The sequence below is a fragment of the Myzus persicae genome, unplaced genomic scaffold (genome assembly GCF_001856785.1).
Source record: "Myzus persicae strain clone G006 unplaced genomic scaffold, MPER_G0061.0, whole genome shotgun sequence".
NCBI classification, from domain to species: domain Eukaryota; kingdom Metazoa; phylum Arthropoda; class Insecta; order Hemiptera; family Aphididae; genus Myzus; species Myzus persicae.
Window position 1 is genome coordinate 244,813 of NW_019101570.1, and position 20,878 is coordinate 265,690.

The window sequence follows — 20,878 nt, forward strand, 5'->3', positions numbered from 1 at the left end:
GAGTCGGCGACAGACAGTTGCATAATAATTTATCATAACACGCGTGCCTTGCCTAAACAGTAAAACACGTTCGCATAGTTTTAATATGATAGGTATAGTTTAATATAATAACTATTCATAACTAAGTCTCCGATTGAAATGTTCTAAAAGCCATAAACACAAAAGGAACAAAAAAAAAAAATTTTATAAAAAAAAAAATAGTGCCCTTAAAAATGTTTAACAGCATTTTTTAAGTTGTATTATGAAAACTCAGTTAAATGTTTAAGTTTTAACACTTAAGAAAGCTTATAATAATTATAATATAAAAAATCTTTTCATCTTCTATTTGGAAAAAAATCTTAGTTTTAAAATTAATCATAATGTAATGGTTAATAAATCATATTTTAAGATGCTTGGCTTCATTAACAGAAACACGAATGATTTCACAAATATTACCTGCCTAAAATCTCTTTAATACTCATTAATTAGATCGGTTCTTGAATTTGGTTCACTTATTTAGTCAAGTGACTATTCAACGTATGATACTGATTTCGATAATGTCCAATTTAAGTTTTTAAAAAGAATAGCTAATGTCATAGGTTATACTTTATCACATAGCTCGGTTAGATACCTACGATATTTAGTTATTTTAAATTATGATTAATGATTACCTGATTAATTTATTGAACACTAAAAATTTACATACAATAAAAATTAATAAAATAACCAAAATATGTCTACAAAAATAAAATTTTCAAGTACCTTATTGCTACACGAATCGAATTAAGTAGCTCCTAAAGAGTACCCTAAAAATTAAAATTCACTTTGGAATCCAGTCCCCACCTATTGATAAATACTACAGAACAGAGTTTCAAGTAAACCATGATTTATTGTATATACCTACGTCTAGTATAATAATAGACCTAAATCATATATTTTGGAACGCTGACGGACGAGTGAGGGAACGCGATCACAACGAACGCAATCCGACAAAATACCACATACGTATCTTAGTGTTTATACATGCAACGTGATCAGCATAATAAATTATTGTATATGGCGTTATATCTTACACATGATAATTAATTGGTAACGAAAGTGTATTGCCGAGAAAGAATTCTGAGAAAAACTAGCCTCTCTGATCGAGTCTATTAATTAAATTACAGTATAATAATAAATATAATAAGTACATATAACCTAACCTATAGATAATATTAATATTACTTGTACGCCGTGAAATTTCCTAGACCCGCAACTATTAACCAGAAACTACTGACCAGTAACCAGATACCAGCACATGGGTATCTTACAATATAATGACGATAGTTTTCTCAACCTTCCGTAAGCGTAAAACAATATAAATACAATTATGAATTATGAATTATTGTTATAATCTTATTTATAACTTAACGATTTATGAAAAGTGCGTTAAAACTTTATAAATACCAGTTTTCTCCATAAACAATGCTTACTATGCTTCTTTATAAGTTCTAGGCTTCTAGCATCGATAACTGATAAGTAGCAACTCTCTATATATAGAATCTACTGTTGTATTATAAATTATTATAATATAACCTATTTAGTCTACATTCGGCATATTCTATGATACAATATTTTTGAAAATATAATAATGGTGACGTTTTTTTTATGTTAGAATTTCAATGTTTCGTGCAATCTATTAAGTCTGAAGGAGATCAATTGAGTGCAACGGAGTACTGAAACGATAGTAACGGAAAATAATACTACATAGGTATAAAACAAATAGGCAAGTGAGTACCGATCTTCTATACAGTATCTAAATGAATAGTTGCAACGGTATTATAAATTTAAATTTTTAAATTTTATAAAATCATTGAATACGAAGAACGAGCGAAGACGGTCCGTGGCGTCTGTCACTCCGTCAGTCTATAATATTGATTATTGGGTAGGTTGTATAGGTAGGTATGATATTGTTGTAATTAATGTAATTTATTTTACTATTGGGAATTATTACTCACTACAATAGATAAAATTCATGGCATTAATTCATTTTTGACGAAATAAGGCATTTTAAATTAAAAATTGAGTACAAAAAATTTGTGAAATTTGATTTACGCTCAACTTTTTAATTAATTCCACAAACAATTTTTAAGGAACCTCATATTAAATTTTCAAGCTTTTTGACCAAGCAAAATATGTTTAATCGGCAATAATTTAAAATCAAAATGTGTTCATGTCTATAAATAACTCGGGATATTTTAAAAATAATATGGTAAATAGAAAATTATTTTACAAACATTCGGTGATAATTGAATGTAGATATCTACGGTTATTTTTTTAGAGTTACATACACCAAGAAACAAAAACCTTTTTAAAAACTACAGTCAATTTTTGAATTTTGACCCCCTAAGTCCCAACTATATTCAGTACCTATTCACCAAACTAAAACGTCCAAAACATTCATCGCTCTATTCAGAATCTGAAAAAATATTATACAAGGATTAAGGGGGATCCCTCATCCTCAATATCATCCCCCGATGTCTACGCCCATATAATATGTGTATTTAGATATTTATAATTCTCTAATATTATGATAATGAGAGTAGCATATTTGCATATTCTATTAACATTGTCTATAGGTAACAAAATAGGTAATTAAAGCTTACATTTTAAGAAATCTATTTTTTGGAGGGGGAGGAGCAAAACACATTTGATATTATGTACTAGGTACTAGGTAGTGTAAAAATTACTTATGAGTTTATGGTGATATTTTAAATAATAAAATAAAATAAGTAAGCAATTGATAACGCATTTATACTGTCTATACGAGCTAAGGAAGGTCTACTACAGCCTCGGGCCTATGTTTAACTAACATATTTTTATCGATTTACCGTGTGGCCTCCGTGGCGCAATGGCTAGCGCGTTCGGCTGTTAACCGAAAGGTTGGTGGTTCGAGCCCACCCGGGGGCGATCAATTTTTTTTAAATTTTTTTAAAAATATGTTATAAAAATCGTATTACAAACGAGCACACGGCAGTAAGTATGATATCCCGTTTTTTTCATGTAAAAAAATTAAAAAATAGGAAATATTTCGTACAATTAATATAACGTACATTAATAAATAAAAGTTAATGCATAACAATATAACATATAATACAACATCTCTATGGATAGCTGTTGATATACCTATGTATAGTGTTGGTGGTAGGCACAGTTTAAAATATCTTAAATCGTGGCCATAGCCCATAGATCCCTATGGGCGACAGGATCTAACTGCTAAACATTCACAATATACTAAGCAAACTTCCAAAGTTAAATAAAGAAAATACATATGCCTAAATGTTAAAATAATGTAAAAATACATAATTATTTTGCTGAACTTGATAATATTTTATGAGTTCAATAAAATTATATTGGTTAGGTTACATAGTTGTGGTATGCCTAACACCACTCTCCCCCTTTTTAAGGGGTATAAGCAATTTTTATGAACTTTTATAAGAATAAAAATCTAATAAGTCATTTTTTTTAAGTAATAATAGGTTTAACTAATTATTAGTATTTTAAAGTCATAATTTTGTTAGTTAAAATTAGAAATGCATATCTATACATAGTATACATTTTTAGTCATACATCATTATTGAGCGAAACTTAGAATTTTTAAAAAAATGAATTTTAATCAGATTTACGACATTTGTAGACTGTAGTGCAATAAATAGTCCTCTGACAAACAAATTTCTCAGTGAAAGAAAATACAGTATTAATTGTTTAACAAATATTTTTAACTTGTTTATTTTCACATTTATATTGTAATAAGATCTTAATGTAGGGATATAGTTGAAATATTGGTTATCGACAAATGGATATTTCAGTTGTAAAGTGTACTTCAGTATAAAATACAGCAACATTTATTTAAATACCATATGGGGCCTAAGTTATAAGTAAATATCTATTGAACATTTTACTATTAACCAAATCAAGATCTTACAAATGTATAACTCTCTCAATGAAATTATCATACTCTTTATCAGTAATACCAAACAAATTCTATTTACTATTTATTATAATAAAGTAATAATAACTCTATTAAACCTTTCCATATTAAATTTACACCGATGAAAAGAATAACTTTATTTAGATTATGAACAAATTGTCCAAACTGCTGGGAATTAGAGAATGGACAGTATTACATATTTATACTTATAGGCTATAAGAAATGCATAATATAAAAGCAATATATAATTTTTCTCCCTATTATAGGTTTTTAAAAATGCATAGAAATTATATAATATATATTATATTATATAGTGGCTAACTTATATGTATAACTGGGAACATAATATATAATATATAAGAATATGATTGTTGCTTAGATAGCATAACAAAAATATACATAATAAAATAGAATAAACATATTTTTAATAAAACAATTTCACAAATAAATAATGCCAGACACTTAGCTGGCCAATAACCACATAAAACAATATTTTAACTGTGTAGATACTACTTAACATTAAAAATCATTATACAATATATTTAAAAGATTTTCTTTAATTTATATACAAAAAAAGAAAACGACTAATTATAAATCAAATAATTTTATATTATCTATCATTAAAACTCAATAAAGGAAAATAACAAATAATTGATGGAATATACAAAATACAAATTTAACTTACATCATTTTCTTCAAATAAATATTTATAAGAGAATAAAAAAACATTTAGTAGGTGTATATTAAGCATTGATATTTTATTTCAATTATTTTTAATAATACTCCATTATCGAACTTGTTGACTGAGCCGTTGTAAGAATTCATAGTAAGATAATGATGATTCAAATTTATCTTCGATAAGTCGACTGTAAAAACGTAATTTATGTGGTCCATTGTCCCTAAAATATACAAAAAAAACTTTAATGATGGTCCAAAAATATTTGTTTCAGTAAGGGTAAAATCCCTATTTTTTTCCTGAAAGATTTTCCCATTCTAAAATTCTGTATTAATAATTATCAGTTTTCCTATTACATAAATGTACACTGTACAGTATACACATAAATATAAAGATATATCCAATATTTTATCATAAGAATGAAAAATTAAAAACTGATCATTTAGAGAACACTACACGGGCATTAGTTGTCTCTGTCTTACAAACGTACAAGGTACAACATGGCAAATATGTTCACTATAATACATTTTAAATCTGTAATTTTTAAAATTAGAATGAATTTATGTCTTATAAAATTTAAAAGCAAGGATATTTCGCAGGGTATATGAGATAATTTTATTGATATAATTAATTTAAAAAATGTTAGGATCAATTAAAAATGTGGACAAAATTAACAGTATTATAATAATCACAACTTACTTAAAAATAATATCAATAACATTATCCGAGATGCCCTAGAAATAATATTCTTGCCTTTAAGTTTTAGAAAATAAAATAAGAGTAAATTCACTCTAATTTTAGAAATTACAGAGTAAAATGTATTATTGTGAACATAAAATTTGCTATGTTGTACGTTTGTAAGACGGAGACAACAAATGCATGTGTGGCATCTTCATATTAACTAGGGAAATGTCTAATAAGGATATAACCATGAATCAACTAAGATGACATTGAAAATATTTTACATAAAAATGTTTGTGTTGGAAGGTTAGGTTAGGTTAAGCTGGGTCTACTTGGATGATTAATTGATTTCAAGATTCACTTCTACATAAAAAATGTAATTTTACGTTACTACTACAAATTATATAATCTGTGTTACTATTGTAAAACCTTCTCACAACAGAATCATTTGATACCAACTGATTCTTCCAGTATAGGAAGGGTAAAATATATACAGAATAAAATGTTTTTATAGGACTGTTGTTATTTAATATTTTCCATTGAGAGGAGATATCCATCTTAAAATTGGTTCTACTATACATAGTTCTGTAACCAAAATAAAACAAATTCCTAATGCGTTTTACTTGATTGGAATTTAACATTAAATACAATAGTATATAATCTTAACAAGTTATACTAACATATTTTCAACCTTTGTTAATTATTAAAAAAATCATTACAAAATAACTACTTACTTTATTATTTCTATTGGTAATGGATATGGCTTAAAATGTTGAAGATAAGAAATAAAACTACGTAACAAATATGATGGTTTGGAGTCCACTTCTGCCAATGAAGTCTGTAAAAAAAATTAATCAAATACAAATACTGTTTAGAACTAGACATAAATATATTTTATTAAATATTTGTTATTTATATTTTATACATAATTCAAATTTATTAGGTACCTAATACAATAGAATAATTTCAATACTTTTACGTCATTGTACGTGCCACATGTTTCTTACCAAGGAGTCGAGATTCAAGGGACTTAATTTCTAACCCTACCAGCAGACTTTTTTTAGTTCTCTCTATAAACTTTTAATTGAAATGTCTTGTTGATTAAATATACTATAAATTCATAATTTATACATCAATATCCGATCAGTGCAACAAATCGTTCAATAATATAAATTAAACATGATAAGATAATGATAAAAAATATTTAGTATTTATTCATTCTTGTACATATTGTACACTCTAGTTCAGTGGTTTTCAAACTTTTATTATACACGGCACACCATACACTTCAAAAAATATTCAAAGCACACTGACCTTTTTTTTTAGATGAACAATTCAATGCAATCGATAATTTATGGAAAAACCGAGGCACCCCTAGTGGATACTCGCAGCACACCAGTGTGCTGTGGCACCCAGTTTGAAAACCACTACTCAAGTTACTTTGTAAAATATAATTTGTTAAGTGTTGTGTATTACTTACAATTAGTTCTGGCATTGAATTAACATTCACATAACCAAATAATTGTTGTATAAGTTGATCCGAACACCTATGCCCAATAAATATGGTTAATGTTTCACTGTCATCCATTAAATAGACACCGTTGGATTCAACACGTTCTGCAGATAATTGTATGACTGGGGGAAGGGGAATTTCTGTCAACTTTTCATAATCTATTTTTGGCTGAGAAAAAAAATAATACTAAGTTATACATTGTTACTTATATTTAACTAAATAATAAAAAAATATTAAGATTTAAATTAGTTTTTTACCTGTTCCTCTAAAGCGTATATAGGATATAAATCTGGATATATATAATGAATAAGATTGTTCAATGGTAAACTTTTCATTTGACACATACTAAACATTCTTTCATCAAGTCGTGTTGGCTGATTAGTTCTAAATGCCGCCTATGAATAAATAAAATAGTGTATAACTAATATATTATAATATATACTATATTAAGAAGAAATAAAGTTGATCTCGATAACTTGAACCTTATCAACTCAAAAAGCTATATAACCCAAATTATTTTCTTGGACCTTAAAGTGTCCATAAGTTGTATTTTATGAGGAATACAACTCGAGAAATGCATTGTCAAATTAATGTATGTCCCTCTTAAGATTCAAGTTATTGACAATATACTGTACTAAAATACGAGTATAAATACTAATATTGTATAATAAATAAACCATTTTTTAGGTTAGAATTATTACTATATAAAACTTATTACTTAAAACACTCACATGTTTTAATGTAGCTAAAATATACAACGGGAACACTTTTAATGATAAAGGAGACAGCATCGTTCCAGGCCCATTGTAGGATGAGCAACCAAGTTTGAACGCAGAGAGAGAATCTGAGATAGCATTGAAAAATGCTTCACGTGCATCAGATAATGATTTTTCTGTACTTCGGTCAACAGCTAAACAATACACAATTTGTAATTATAATAACTTTTAAATTGATAAAAATTATTTTTTCTTTCTTGATATTCCTTACCCATTTTGGCTATCAAACATGTTATCGCTTGTTGATCAGCATTGTGAAAAACATCATCTAAATTTTCGGTAACTGGTATGCAAAGTGTATGAACTCGAATGCGGCGTTCCGCTATAACATACAATTTTTTATAAAATTAAAAAGTTCAATTGATTTAGGAATAGTAAATTATACCATTGCTAGAAGTGTAAAGTAATGCTGCCTGGAAACAAACAACAGAAACACCATCCAAACTGTCTTCAATAGATAACTGCATACCATATGCATTGTCAGGATTAACATTGGGCAACATAAGCAAATCGGAAGAGCGTACAAAGAAATTTCCATGGAAAGAGTGTATTGCCACACCTCGTGTACACCGTAGTCTCAAGAGAGCTTCAAAACCAATTTTACGAGACAAATATCGATCAAAACAGTTTATAAAGCGTGTTACTATAGTTGGGGATTTAACATCAAATTGAGGGAAATTATGTATACATCCAGATGAGTATTTTGATATTCCAGCTAAAAGTAACAATATTCAAATTAGAATGAATTATTAGTTTAATATTGTATTTACTTACAAATAGTAGCAACATCTAAATATTGCGAGGACACGAAAAACATGTCAACAGCAATCTGTTCACCACTACATTCAAGAGCTAGTTTTTTATAGAAGTCGGTAGATGGAGCCATATGCTGAACACGGTCACCAGTGTGGGGGTTTCCATCATCTCTTGATTCTAAACTACCTGGCCCACAATTTGGTAAACTAGCTTGGAACACTGTAACGCGGCCTCCACGTGGAGCCAATATTTTAAAAGCTGCCTGAAGTGCAGCTCCTAAGGCACAACCAGTGTTATAAGACTCTCTATAATTATTGGGTAAACTTGTCAACAAATCTTTTATAGCTGCCTTATTTTCTTCTAAATTTACCATTAGACCATCAGGCAATGGTAAAAATATTTCTAAAAACAATTGATACAATTAGTTAAGAAAATCTAAATCCTAGAAAAATATACATTTCAATGCTTACCAGATATATCACTAACGATAAGCTGTTTAGGCTGTCCTCCATCACTATTTGCTATTTGATAAAAATGAACAGATGAATCATATGTGATGAAACCTATATTAGTTCTGGAATCTCCAGGTATGTCATCTGCCATAATTTTATTCAAAATCCGATCACATACAATTTCTAAATATCCAGTCAAAGTTGCAGTACGCGATACGTCCAAAAGGAATAGATATAATGCTGGTTGTGGAGGTCTAACCTAAAATTAATAGGTAGAATGAAAAATGTATTTTGTAAAATTGCGAAATGTTGTATTATTAAGTACGCCCACAAACCATATAGTCTTGTGAAGCTATGTACTCAATAGTAGCATTTTGTATTTCTGGTCTCCTAGAAGGGTCACCCAGTGTTTTAGTATACGGATCAATTTGAAACTCACCAGGTACTATAAATAATACATGAAATATTGTATAGTTTAAATAAGTTATTATATCAGATTATGACATTATACACACATTCATTAACTCTGTAACATAAGTTACATTTCCAATGAGCATTATCAATAAACTGAACAAATGGATTTATATATGAACGGCAATTCCGACATCTTGTGATAGTTTCACATTGTATCACAGTTAAACGCTAAAATAAATCAATTGTAATAAGAAAACATTCAGTTCTAGATAAACAAGAAATAAAATAGACTTACTGAAAGATCTTTATAAGGATGTATTAATATCCCTAATGGCAATCGACTCTTGTCTAGCAAACTCTTTGAAGCTGGAAACTTATTTAATGTACATCGGAATATACTAAATTAAATAATTACAAATAGTAAATAAATTATTTTTAATTCTAATTTAAATCTAAAACCATACTCTGGAGAACAGTTATCACAATTAGCATATCCTTGAGGAAGTTTAATCTCTGGTGGTTGAACTCCATCACCTGGCAGCACGTCTCTTGATTTTAATAAGTCCAGATTGTCATACCCCTTTTAAATACATATAATTATTGTAGTTAGATTGTTTAATTTAAACTATATCATAATTTACAACCACTGCATACATAAGTTGATAATAGACAAAGCTATTAACTACATATCTAAATGTCTTTAAATTTGCATTAAAAAAAATGTAATACATTTAATTAAAAATCTGATTATTCAAAAGTGTTAACTTTTTATAACATACTAAATCATATTATCTGAACGATGGTTAAAGAAATGGATGCAGTAAAAGTATTATACACATAAATAAACTTACCCATGTCTTGGCAAAACCTTGTTGTACAACTGAAGGATTCTGTTCTGGTCTATACTGGTCTTGCTGTTGATTATGATAACCTTGATGTCCATGGAGAGTATTTGGTTGCTGGTAATTTATTTGACTAGAAAAGCCCATGTTACTTTGTGGTGGGTACCCTTTTGGTGCTAATTGTACATTCTGATTTGAAGACTGAGGCTGTTGGACATTTACATTTCCTTCAACTTGATTGTAGTAATTATTAGAAGACAAGGGATTTGGTGGTAACATATTAGTTCCAAGCCTTTGACTTTGTTGATTAACACTGGGAGGTGGAATAGGCAAATTAAGAGCTGAGTTCATAGTTAATGGCTGTGAAGACATTAAGTTAGGCTGGCTTGAAAAATTAGCTGGTGGCCACTGGTTTTGGCCTGGTTGGACTGTATTTGATTGATTACCAAACTGGTTACTTGAGACATGTTGAAGATTTTGTTTTGGCAATACTTGTTGACCAGGTTGTTTACTAAATGGTTGAGAAAGATATTGATTTTTGACTGTTTGAGACGGTGGAAAATTGCTTGGTTTGGATTGATGATGAAACGGCTGTGATGGATACTGATTAGCTGCTTGTTGAATTGGTGGAACACCTGATATAGATTGATTAATTATTGGTTGCGACTGATATTGATTGGCTGTCGGTTTATTTGATGAACCGAGGTCTAATCTAGGTTGATTAGTGAGTATTTGAGGAGGAAACTGATTTACAGAAGTTGAAACTGGTGGAATAAAATTTGGTGTTTGTTGGTTATTGGATGCTTGTAAATTATACTGATTAGATGTTGTTTGAAGAGAAGGGACAACATTTGATTTAGGTTGATTACTGAATAACTGTGGTGGTAACTGGTTAACAGCTGACGGAATAGTAGTTGGTGTATGTTGATTATTAAATGGTTGGAATGGATACTGACCAGTTGTTGATTGAATATGAGCAACATTTGATTTCGGTTGATTATTTATTATATGTGAAGGTAACTGACTTGTCATTGAAGGAACATGCGGACTCATATTAGATATTGTCTTGTTATTGAATGGTTGTGATGCATACTGATTAGACAATGTTTGAAGAGGATAGACATCTGATTTAACTTGATTATTAAACGTCTGTGATTGAAATTGATTGGTAGCTGATGAAACAGGCCATGTTGTACTTGGTGTGGATTGGTTTATAAACGAATTTGCTGCAGTTTGATTATGTGGTATAGCCATTGATTTTGTTTGATTACTTAAAATTTGTGGAGGAAACTGGTTAATTCTTGATGGTTGAACATGTGGAACCGTGACTGATTTTGTTTGATTACTAAACCCTTGTATTGGAAACAAATTTGATGCAGATTGAAGAGGTGGAACAGTATCTGATGTTGATTGATTACTAAACATTGCTGGTGGAAATTGATTAGTGGTCGTTGAAACAATTGGTGTTGAACAAGAACTTGATGCAATTTGAGAAGGTGATGCAGTATTAGATGTTGGTTGATTACTGAACATTTGTGGTGGCAATTGATTTGACACTAATGGAATTGTACTAGGGAATAGTTTATTATCAAATGGTTGTGTTGTACATGGATTTGATGCAGACTGAAGATGCTGTATGGTATCTGATTTTGGCTGATTACTGAATATCTGTGTTGGTAACTGATTACTTTCCAATGACATAGATGGATTTGTAGATAGTGTTGGTTGATTAGGAGGAATTGAGGTTGTTTGTAAAGGCTGTATAGTACTTGATTTTAGTTGATTACCAAAACTTGTTGGTGGAAATTGATTAGATGCTACAGAAACAGCATCTGATGTTTGTTGATTATTAAATGGTTGTGTTTTATACAAATTTGAAGCAGACTGAAGAGGCTGTATATTGTTTGACTTTGGTTGGTTGTCAAACATTTGAGGTGGCAACTGATTAGATGTTGATGAAATTTCATTTGATGTTACTTGATCATTAAAATGTTGCTGAGGAAATTGGTTAGCTTCTAATTGACTAACTGGTTTATTATCTAGTACAATTTGATTACTTATTGATGGTGGAGAAACTTTGTTTGTAGGTAGATCTGAATTTAAAGACGGCAAATTTGTTTCTTTACTTGGTAGTGATTGAGACTTGTTATTGACTTCTGATAATTTAGGCGCTGAACTATTATTATCATGCAATGTAGTAGAAAAGTTTTGAAATGCAATAGAATGTTCTTCTTGATCAAGAGATGTGTCTTTTGAAAAATAAGAGGTATGTGCTAATTGCTCCCGAATATGTATTTTATTATCAGATATATTGTGTTGCTCATCAATGGCCATTTTGGAAAATTGATTATTAGGTGTCAATGTTTCTGCATTTTCTAATGACTCATAATTCAAACTATTTGATTGAGTCAAAACAGGTTCTGAAGAATGTAAAGTTTCCTCTGATGTCACGTCAGAATCTGATTTTAAATTTTCATCTATTTGAATTTCATTTTTTACCAACAGTGGTTGCTGATTTGAAGACAATGAATTTGTTGAGGTATTTTGTGCATTAGAAAATAACATACCACTGTTTGGTTTGTCTGAAGTAGAATCAATTGAAACAATGGGCTTATTTTGTGTTTGCAAGTTTTGAAATTGATTACTAGATTGTAAATTACATGAGTGTTGATTTAACACAAATGTATTATCTACATTTGATGAATCAAAATAATGACTAACACTGTGACCTGCAGTTGGTATAGATTGTTGTACAGCCACATTTTGGTTGTTTATTGATTGGGATACAAAATGTATAGGTTTATTAGAAAATTGATCACTTGAAGTTTTTAAATTGTCATCAATCATAAATTGTTGTGGTGTAAATTGATTTTTTGAAAGTTGCTGATTTTTTAACTCTAGTTGAGAAGTTATACTATTAGGATTAAAGAAATCATTAGACTGAGTAACATTTTGAAAAGATGATGGAGACAACAATTTTTCTTCATTGCGTTGGTCTTCTTTAAATTGAACATCTATGGGTTTAGATTGATCAACTGTTGTTTCTAGTTGATTTCCAAGGATGTTATTAATTGGTGATTGTGAAAGTTTAATATCAAACTCAGATTGTATAACATTTGTAGAGTCTTGATTTAATACATCAATTGGACTAGTTTTAGTAACATTAGATAAATTTAATAAGTTACTAGAATGGTCATCTGATTTTTGATACTGTGTATGCTGGTTATCTTGAACTACTGTTGTAGGCACGGAAAATGAACTTCTTAAAGGAACTGCGGTAGTAGCTGAAGTTACAGGACCAAGAGACTGAGTAGATATTAATGATGAATTGTGAGCTATAGGTTGACTATCATTTAACAATTCAGATGGTTTTGAAGATGTATACATTAAATGCTGGTTAATAGATTCAATACCTTGTTCATTTTGGTGATTATATAAATTGGTAGCACAAGAATTCATAGATTGACTACTAGTTTGGTAATTTAATGTTTGAGCTGATGATGTAATCTGTTCAAAAACTATTTTATCTTGTTTATTACTAGTAACATTGGATTGTAATTTAGAATCAATTGGGGGAAAATTTGAGTTTTGTACATCAGGTTGAATGTGTTTGTTTTGTTGGTTAAAATGTTCTGACTTAAGGTCATCATTATAATTTTGAACACTTATTGATGCCTGTTGATTAAATATTTCAGTATTGCCATAAGGGAATGATGGCTTACTTTGTGAGTGTTGTAAAATTGAACTACTCGATGAACTAGGCTGAGTTGAAGTGTTTGTTTGACTAAGATATAAACCTTTATTCAACGGAGAAGCATTTTGAATGTTTGACGATTTATCAGTATTATAAGATAAATAGTTAGTTATGCTATTATAAATAGAAGAAGATGAACTTTGTTTATTCTCATAATTAAATTTTGTCTGCTCAAAATCATTTTTAGTCGTGTAAGAATCAAATGTCTGAGTTCTCGGCATGTTTAAACTTTCTTCATTAGAGCGAGATTCAAGATTTTCTTGATTTTCTAAACTTGGCCCTCTTTCATTCTGGCTAATATTGTCAAATAAAGGAATGTCTTCAATAATATCATCATCATCTTGATTATAAGCACTATGTAAAATAGAATGTTGGTGATCATCAACACTATCATTTGTATTAAGACTCAAATCAGCAAATTGGCTAGGTACAGGAAACTCATGATTTGAAGTAGAAATTGTTTTTGATTCTTTTGTTACATGGCATTCAGTACCTTTACTTAACGTATGTCGTAGAAATACATTATTCGGATGTGTACTTTCTGAATCCTGATCTGTACTTTCAGAGTATAATGAAGAAGTATGCTGTGGTGAACTTTCAGTAGATGTTTCTTCCATATCATACTCAATAATTTTGGGTTCAGGATAAGGTTTATTTGAAGAAAAATAGTTGGTATTCATATTTTCTGCTATGGATCCTTTAGTAGTATTGTATTTAGCTACTGGATACAGTTCTGGAACTTTTTTAGATTGCTGTGGTAACAAAGCAGTAAGATGAGGTTGTAACTGAAAGTCTGGATTTATTGCGTAGTTTTCAGCATTATTAGATTGAGCAAGGCTTACAACATTCTGAAAAAAAATGTAATAGAAATAAATAAAATATTATAAGTTTATGTTTAGTGTCATAGAATTAATTTTATCTGTTTAATTAATTAAGATAATTAGTTAGGTAAACATAGTTATTTTCTATTAATTATAAAACTAAATGTAAACACGGTTTAATAATTTATGATTTAATATAAATACTTTGGAATAACTTAGTAATATGCCTAATGAGTGTTTATTTTACATTAAATATATGTTGTGTTCAAAATTTAAATATATAGAACTAGCCAGAGCCGTAGAAACCCAGATACAAGATACATAATTCTGTTCCACTCACTATTCATTGAGATTACCTAGCATGTAGAATCACTTCAGACCAGGTACTGGTTTAAAAACTGAATTAATGATAACAGCACTTAGTGTAGCTTATAAAGCAAAATACAAGATAAATATAACCTAATGGTCAAAATTAAATTAAAATGTTTTTATTAAAAATAATAATCAGCAAGACATATTATACCCATTTGGGTACCTATTTAACTAGTTGAATGCCAGTATCAATGAGCTCTTGACACAAGTAATGAACGTTGACATACAGTAATCAGTTTTTTATTAGGTGACTATAGCAGAACACATTTGAAATTTCTATTGGCCATTCATTACCATATAGACCTTAGATTATATACTAGTGTATGATCTAAGGAATAGACTATTGCGTAAAATACTAAAATCTACCGGACGCCTGCAGGTCAAATCATGTTGGCCATTAGATATAGACGACTAATGCCAATGTAATTACTAATTAAGTCCCCAAAAATAAGCTCTACGGGAATATTATGATCCTGTTCTGTAGAATCAACAAAATTTGATATATATATTTTTAAGTGATAGATAGGGTTATATTCTACAGGCTGCGTAGAACTCTATTTTTCAATATTTTAATCTCAAACTTAATAATATTCCTTAAAATAGGTAAAAATAAGACAAATAATAAGACATATTTTAAACTTTTTTTATACCATTATTTGAAATAAATTAAAAAATAAGAGTTCATTGTGGTCTGTAAAAAGTCTTCTAAAATTCAATTATCGAAATCTGACAATTCTACAAGACCTGAGGATTTTACATGTCATTTTGTTTGATATAATACACTAATCACCTCAAAAGTAAGGTGGCAATTAAAGTATAAAATATTATTTTCAAATTTTATAGAATTGCGGAAAATTTGAAAAATCAGCTCCGGGCACTTTAATAGATTTCAATTCAAATAAATGTACTCACTGGAATTGATGATTGAGAATTTTCATAAATTCCTTTAGCATTAGTCCTAGGTGGCCCAGAAGAGCGTGGTGGTAGATTAGCAGACTCCATTGGGTATGAATGATTATTCATTAATGGAACTGCATTAGGATTTGAATGCATTTTCTCATGGAACGGTGATTGATCTGAGAGAGATGTGGGTGGTATGCTTCCTAAAACAATAACAATTAATTTAGGTTATTAAAAAATAAAAACTCACAAAACAACTAAATAGGTATTTGTTATCTAAGTTAAATCTAAGTATTAATAAAACAATATTGGAAGGTTTTTTTAAAAATATAACACATACCTAGGTAATATTTGTATATTTAATAGGTACTTGTGAACATTAATTTATTTATTAACATTAGGGGTCATAATATAGATACTTGGTTATTAAAATATATGTGTACACAGGTGTGTACATGAGCTTTGCATAATTTCACTGAATTAAAATATGTATTAAAATTAAAAGGGCATAAGTAGGTGTATTAAATATTTGATAAAGTTTTAATAGGTGAATTTTAATAGGCTTAATTTTGAGTTACAATTGGGGCAATCACTCAAATAAATCCCTATATAGATATTTACCGAAAATGCATGTACATGTAAATAGTCATGAAGGTACTCTCTAGGTACTTTCTCACCGTTTTAGTTAAGAACATAGGTAATTAAGTAATTTATTATATATTCAATGGAGATTCCTAATTAAAATGTTGTAGTACCTGGGTATTTAATAATATAAACCTATGGCTATTAATCAAAACAACTAGGTTTAAAATTATAAATAGATAGAAGTACCTAAGTATTCATTTTTTAATTATAAATTTGTCATTTGTACCATTATTATTTGCTTGTTTTCAATAGGAAAATTAGAAAGTACCTAAGTTAAAACAATTTCATGTAACATGTTCAAAATAGATTGAAAACATTTTTCTGTGGCTTAGATATGAGACAAGAATTAATTTAATAAATATTTTTGGTGTCCAAAAATGTGAAATATAAATTGTGTATTTAACATGATCTCATGTACCTAAATGTATTATTTAATGACCAAACCACAAGTAGGAAAAGCATTTACCTACCTAGTATAATAGTATACTATTTAACTATTAAAATATATTTTAGTTTGTAAATTGTAATAGGCACATTAAGAGTTTAAAACTACCTATACCTTAATAAAAAAATGAGTAAGTATGTTAGGTACCTATAAAATTATTTAGTGACAAGAATTACCAGAGTAATTATTGGTTGACTGAATCCCATCGGCAGACTGTCGGTTGAACGCCGACTGTCCATTAAAAAAGGAATTGGCTGTGTGAAAAAAAGAATACGTTTTGATCTGAACAAGCTCAATGGCAAACGGCAGGTAACATTATGGTACTACTATTATAAGTGTTGTGTCAGTAGATAGGTACACTTACGGTTTTGCTGGAAATAGTTGTATCTGTGTTCCATGGTGCGTCCGTGATTCTAGTCAGAAACCTGAAAAACGTACAGGACATGCGAACTTGACACAGTTTGACAGTACGGTTTATAGCTCAAGGTTTTCCGGTCGAGGGGAAGGAGAGAGCTCAGAGTGGAGGAGAAAATTATAATCACGTAAGCAAAACAGTGTCCGTCCACCAACCACTCAAATTATAACAATATCACAACATGCCTCTACCCGAAATCCACACGTACCGAGCGTTACCCAAATCGTACTATCTCAGTTTCGTCACGCTGATAATGGCGAAAGGATGTTGTGTCAAAAATGCCAATTTCTTATTTGCAGGTTGTACGAAAACACGTCTGTGGGTGTCAACCTCAGCTGCACTGGCCGTTCGTGCAGTCGTGTGTACGCAGGGCGCGAACGTAAGACGACGGCGGACGGAGGTTCTGCGCGACGAGCAAGTTGAAACGGCCAACGGGCGACGACGGCTTCGGTGACCGGTGTTTAATATCGCAGTAATTAATGCAAAAACGATAATGACATTTTATGCAACGACGACATTAAACAGTAAACACTACCTATTGTGGCGTTAATGAATCGTCGTCTCCGTTCGCCGCAATAACAAATTATTGTTGCGAGTTGCGATTGTCGATTAGAATTCCGTTTTGCGCTATCTATTCTTTCGCATGTGTGTGCGTGACGTGCGTGTGCGTATACCACATAGAGTCAGTGGTATTAATTCTTTATCTCTGTGGCATAGACACGTCACGTTCACGAATCGCGGGTTAGTATAATAAAATTGTAGTAAGTTGTTGGTCACTGGTGATAAGAGTGGCGGCAACTGAACACGCCCACAATTCGCTGGTGATTACGTGGAACCTTAGTCATTATGAAATATTTTTTTTTGTAATGTTGTAAAGACTAAATAGTAAATAATGATAAAAAATTATACATATTACATAATACATATATTTTTATATTATGCACTGTGGATGAATAGGATGATAAACATACACTGAATTTTATTGTACTGTTGTATGATTTCTCACGATTTAAGATATACTCGTGGTCCTTAACTTGGTTATTAATATGTCTACTATGAAGATAACGATTAGCGGGAGACTTATAGACTATAATAGACCTTATACTAAGGTATAGTAAAAGGTCTATGGAGAGACTATAATATATTTTCATGTTCCACAACTATTATTCGTCCCACTATCAATCTTAGATCCAGGCGCGGATCCAATTCACATTATCGGGAAGGGCGGATTATAAAAATCTAAATATATTTACTATTTACCTACTGGTAAATACGAGTAAATATTTATATATTTATACTATTAAATATGCAATAATTGCTTATTAATTTATTAATTTTTTTTGAATATTTATTTTCTTAAGCTGAATTGAATGCCTTTATTGAATTATTTACCCTCATTCGGTCATAATATTGTTATCAACAATTTATAAATGTGTGTTATTAAAATAAAATACGACGATTTGTGACTGAATAATATTATAATACATTTACATAGGATAACACAAAATATTAAAATGAAATAATACGGCCAACGTGGGGGGGGGGCAGTCGCCCCTACGACCCTACCGCCCCAAACTAGATCCGCAGTAACGTATCATCTAGATCCCCGTCCAACTAGATCCCCTGTAGTCGACTATTTTTATAGATCGGCTATGGGAACTAGATCCCCAAGAGTCAATTAGTTACCCTATCAACTAAATCCCCTTGGGCCATCTAGATCCATATATACAGTCTCTAAGATCACCAAATTTATATTTTCCCATAAAGATCTAGTTGATCTTAAAATGAGAGATCTACTTGACCAACACGGGAACCGTTAATAATATAATTAGTACAATTAAAATTAATTGCATTGTATAATATTGTTACCTATTTATTTATAATTTACTATGTACGTACTACAATATTATCCAATAGATATCCATTTTATAATAATTTATATGCAATCTTAAAAAAATGAATTTTTTTATTGATGAAGTCAAAAAGATTTTTTAATCAAATATCTATAGCCTATAGATAAGTCTACAAATTAAATATATGTTGTAAAGTATTATATGTTGTAAACCTATTACAATAAATAATTGATAAAAAGTTGCCATCATCTACAAATCATTTTGCAGATCGGTGAATACATAATGGGCATAAGCGAAACCAGTGGTGTGGTGAGCTATTTTAACACAAGGAGAAAAGATTTTAGTCTACCCACCCACCCAATAGTTTATAAAACATACAAAAAAAATTACGTTAAGTTAAGTTTATTTTTTACTTAACATCTATTTACACAATAACGATACATTAATTAAACGTTTGAAGTTTTAACGCATACATACTCGTTGATAGCTTCTACTGCTTCTAGATTATTTTCTTTTAGATTCTGAGCGGAGCGATGAATGTATAGGTATTGTCGTATTGATTTTACAATGACGGATGATTTATTTATTATTTGTTTTTTGCTTCAATTTTCTTCAACAGCATCTTTTATGGTAGGAAAGTGAATCTAGTTGGTACTTTGGGGGTCAAAAGTAAAAAATCTTTATAGTTTTCCAAAGCAACAGGAAAAACAAGCAAAACATTTTACGCAAAACCAGTTCGAATTCGATTTTAGTCTTTAATGTAACTCGAAAAAAAATCAACATAGATACATGAAGTTTTCACTGAGTATTTATTTGTGTTAGCATTTTCTATACACCATAAAAATTTCAAAATATTTTGACTCGAGTTGAATTATTTAAAGGCATATGAAATTTTCGATCATTACCTATTTGTTTTTTTTTTTAACTTATGTCGATAAAAAAAATGTTAGCTCTATCAAAAATCTTGTAAATATAATACAAGGTCTCATAAGTTGTTAGTGGAAATCTAAACAAAAGTTGAGCGTAAATCCACAGTTACTTTTTATGAGCTATAGTGTCGACCTGGCCAAGGCAGCTAGGCAACAATCGCTACCTGGGCCCCGGCCCGTCTTTTTTATATGCATATTTAAACGCAGTTGTGACTTGTAGCACGAGCTAAGTAACATAATAATAGTAAAAAAGTAAAAGTGGAATTATTGGGTGAATTTTATAAAATATCATAATATTAATTATTCATATTGATAACAAATAAAACATGGAAAGTCCTGATGTTTACGAACAACCGACCGATATAATATTTATTTATAGATTACCCATGGATATATGTTGCATATTGATTTTATCGTTTTATCATATACGCCGTTTGTGGTCATATTATTAAAGAGATTTTAACATTAAATTATAATAAGTTTGTGCCGTGGTAATATAATATTTGTCATAGACGATAAATCATATTCATTAGTCAGTCACTGTACAAGTTACAATACATTAAAAAGCTTGAAGAATATCCTATGGATGTATTGATATTTGATAACTGTAACAAAGTTATCCAATGTTAATATAGATTCTGTATTACTTGAATTGAAACAATTTGCCTCTCATTATTTTAATATT

The 20,878-nt window shown here is 29.8% G+C and overlaps 1 protein-coding gene and 1 non-coding gene across 3 annotated transcripts; one reads left to right on the top strand and one right to left on the bottom strand.

Annotated features, from left to right (window-relative positions):
• The first annotated feature begins 2,855 nt into the window (after positions 1-2,855).
• Positions 2,856-2,928, top strand: Trnan-guu. Its single transcript has one exon. It is a non-coding gene; the product is annotated as a tRNA-Asn (tRNA).
• A 1,424-nt stretch (positions 2,929-4,352) lies between these two features.
• LOC111029748 lies at positions 4,353-18,084 on the bottom strand. Of its 2 annotated transcripts, XM_022308892.1 has the most exons (18): positions 17,620-18,084; positions 17,361-17,421; positions 17,173-17,250; positions 15,919-16,109; positions 10,069-14,661; positions 9,682-9,797; positions 9,513-9,615; positions 9,319-9,445; positions 9,139-9,248; positions 8,822-9,062; positions 8,370-8,753; positions 7,981-8,310; positions 7,807-7,917; positions 7,551-7,729; positions 7,077-7,214; positions 6,787-6,987; positions 6,041-6,144; positions 4,353-4,848 (listed from the first exon to the last, which is right to left on the bottom strand). In XM_022308892.1, exons 2-18 carry the CDS (start codon positions 17,392-17,394, stop codon positions 4,737-4,739), a joined length of 7,152 nt encoding a protein of 2,383 aa, XP_022164584.1. In that variant the 5' UTR covers positions 17,395-17,421; positions 17,620-18,084; the 3' UTR covers positions 4,353-4,736. The 2 variants fall into 2 exon arrangements, with proteins under 2 accessions (XP_022164584.1, XP_022164585.1); XM_022308893.1 differs by lacking the exons at positions 17,361-17,421; positions 17,620-18,084 and having other exon boundaries at positions 17,144-17,239.
• Positions 18,085-20,878: the final 2,794 nt, after the last annotated feature.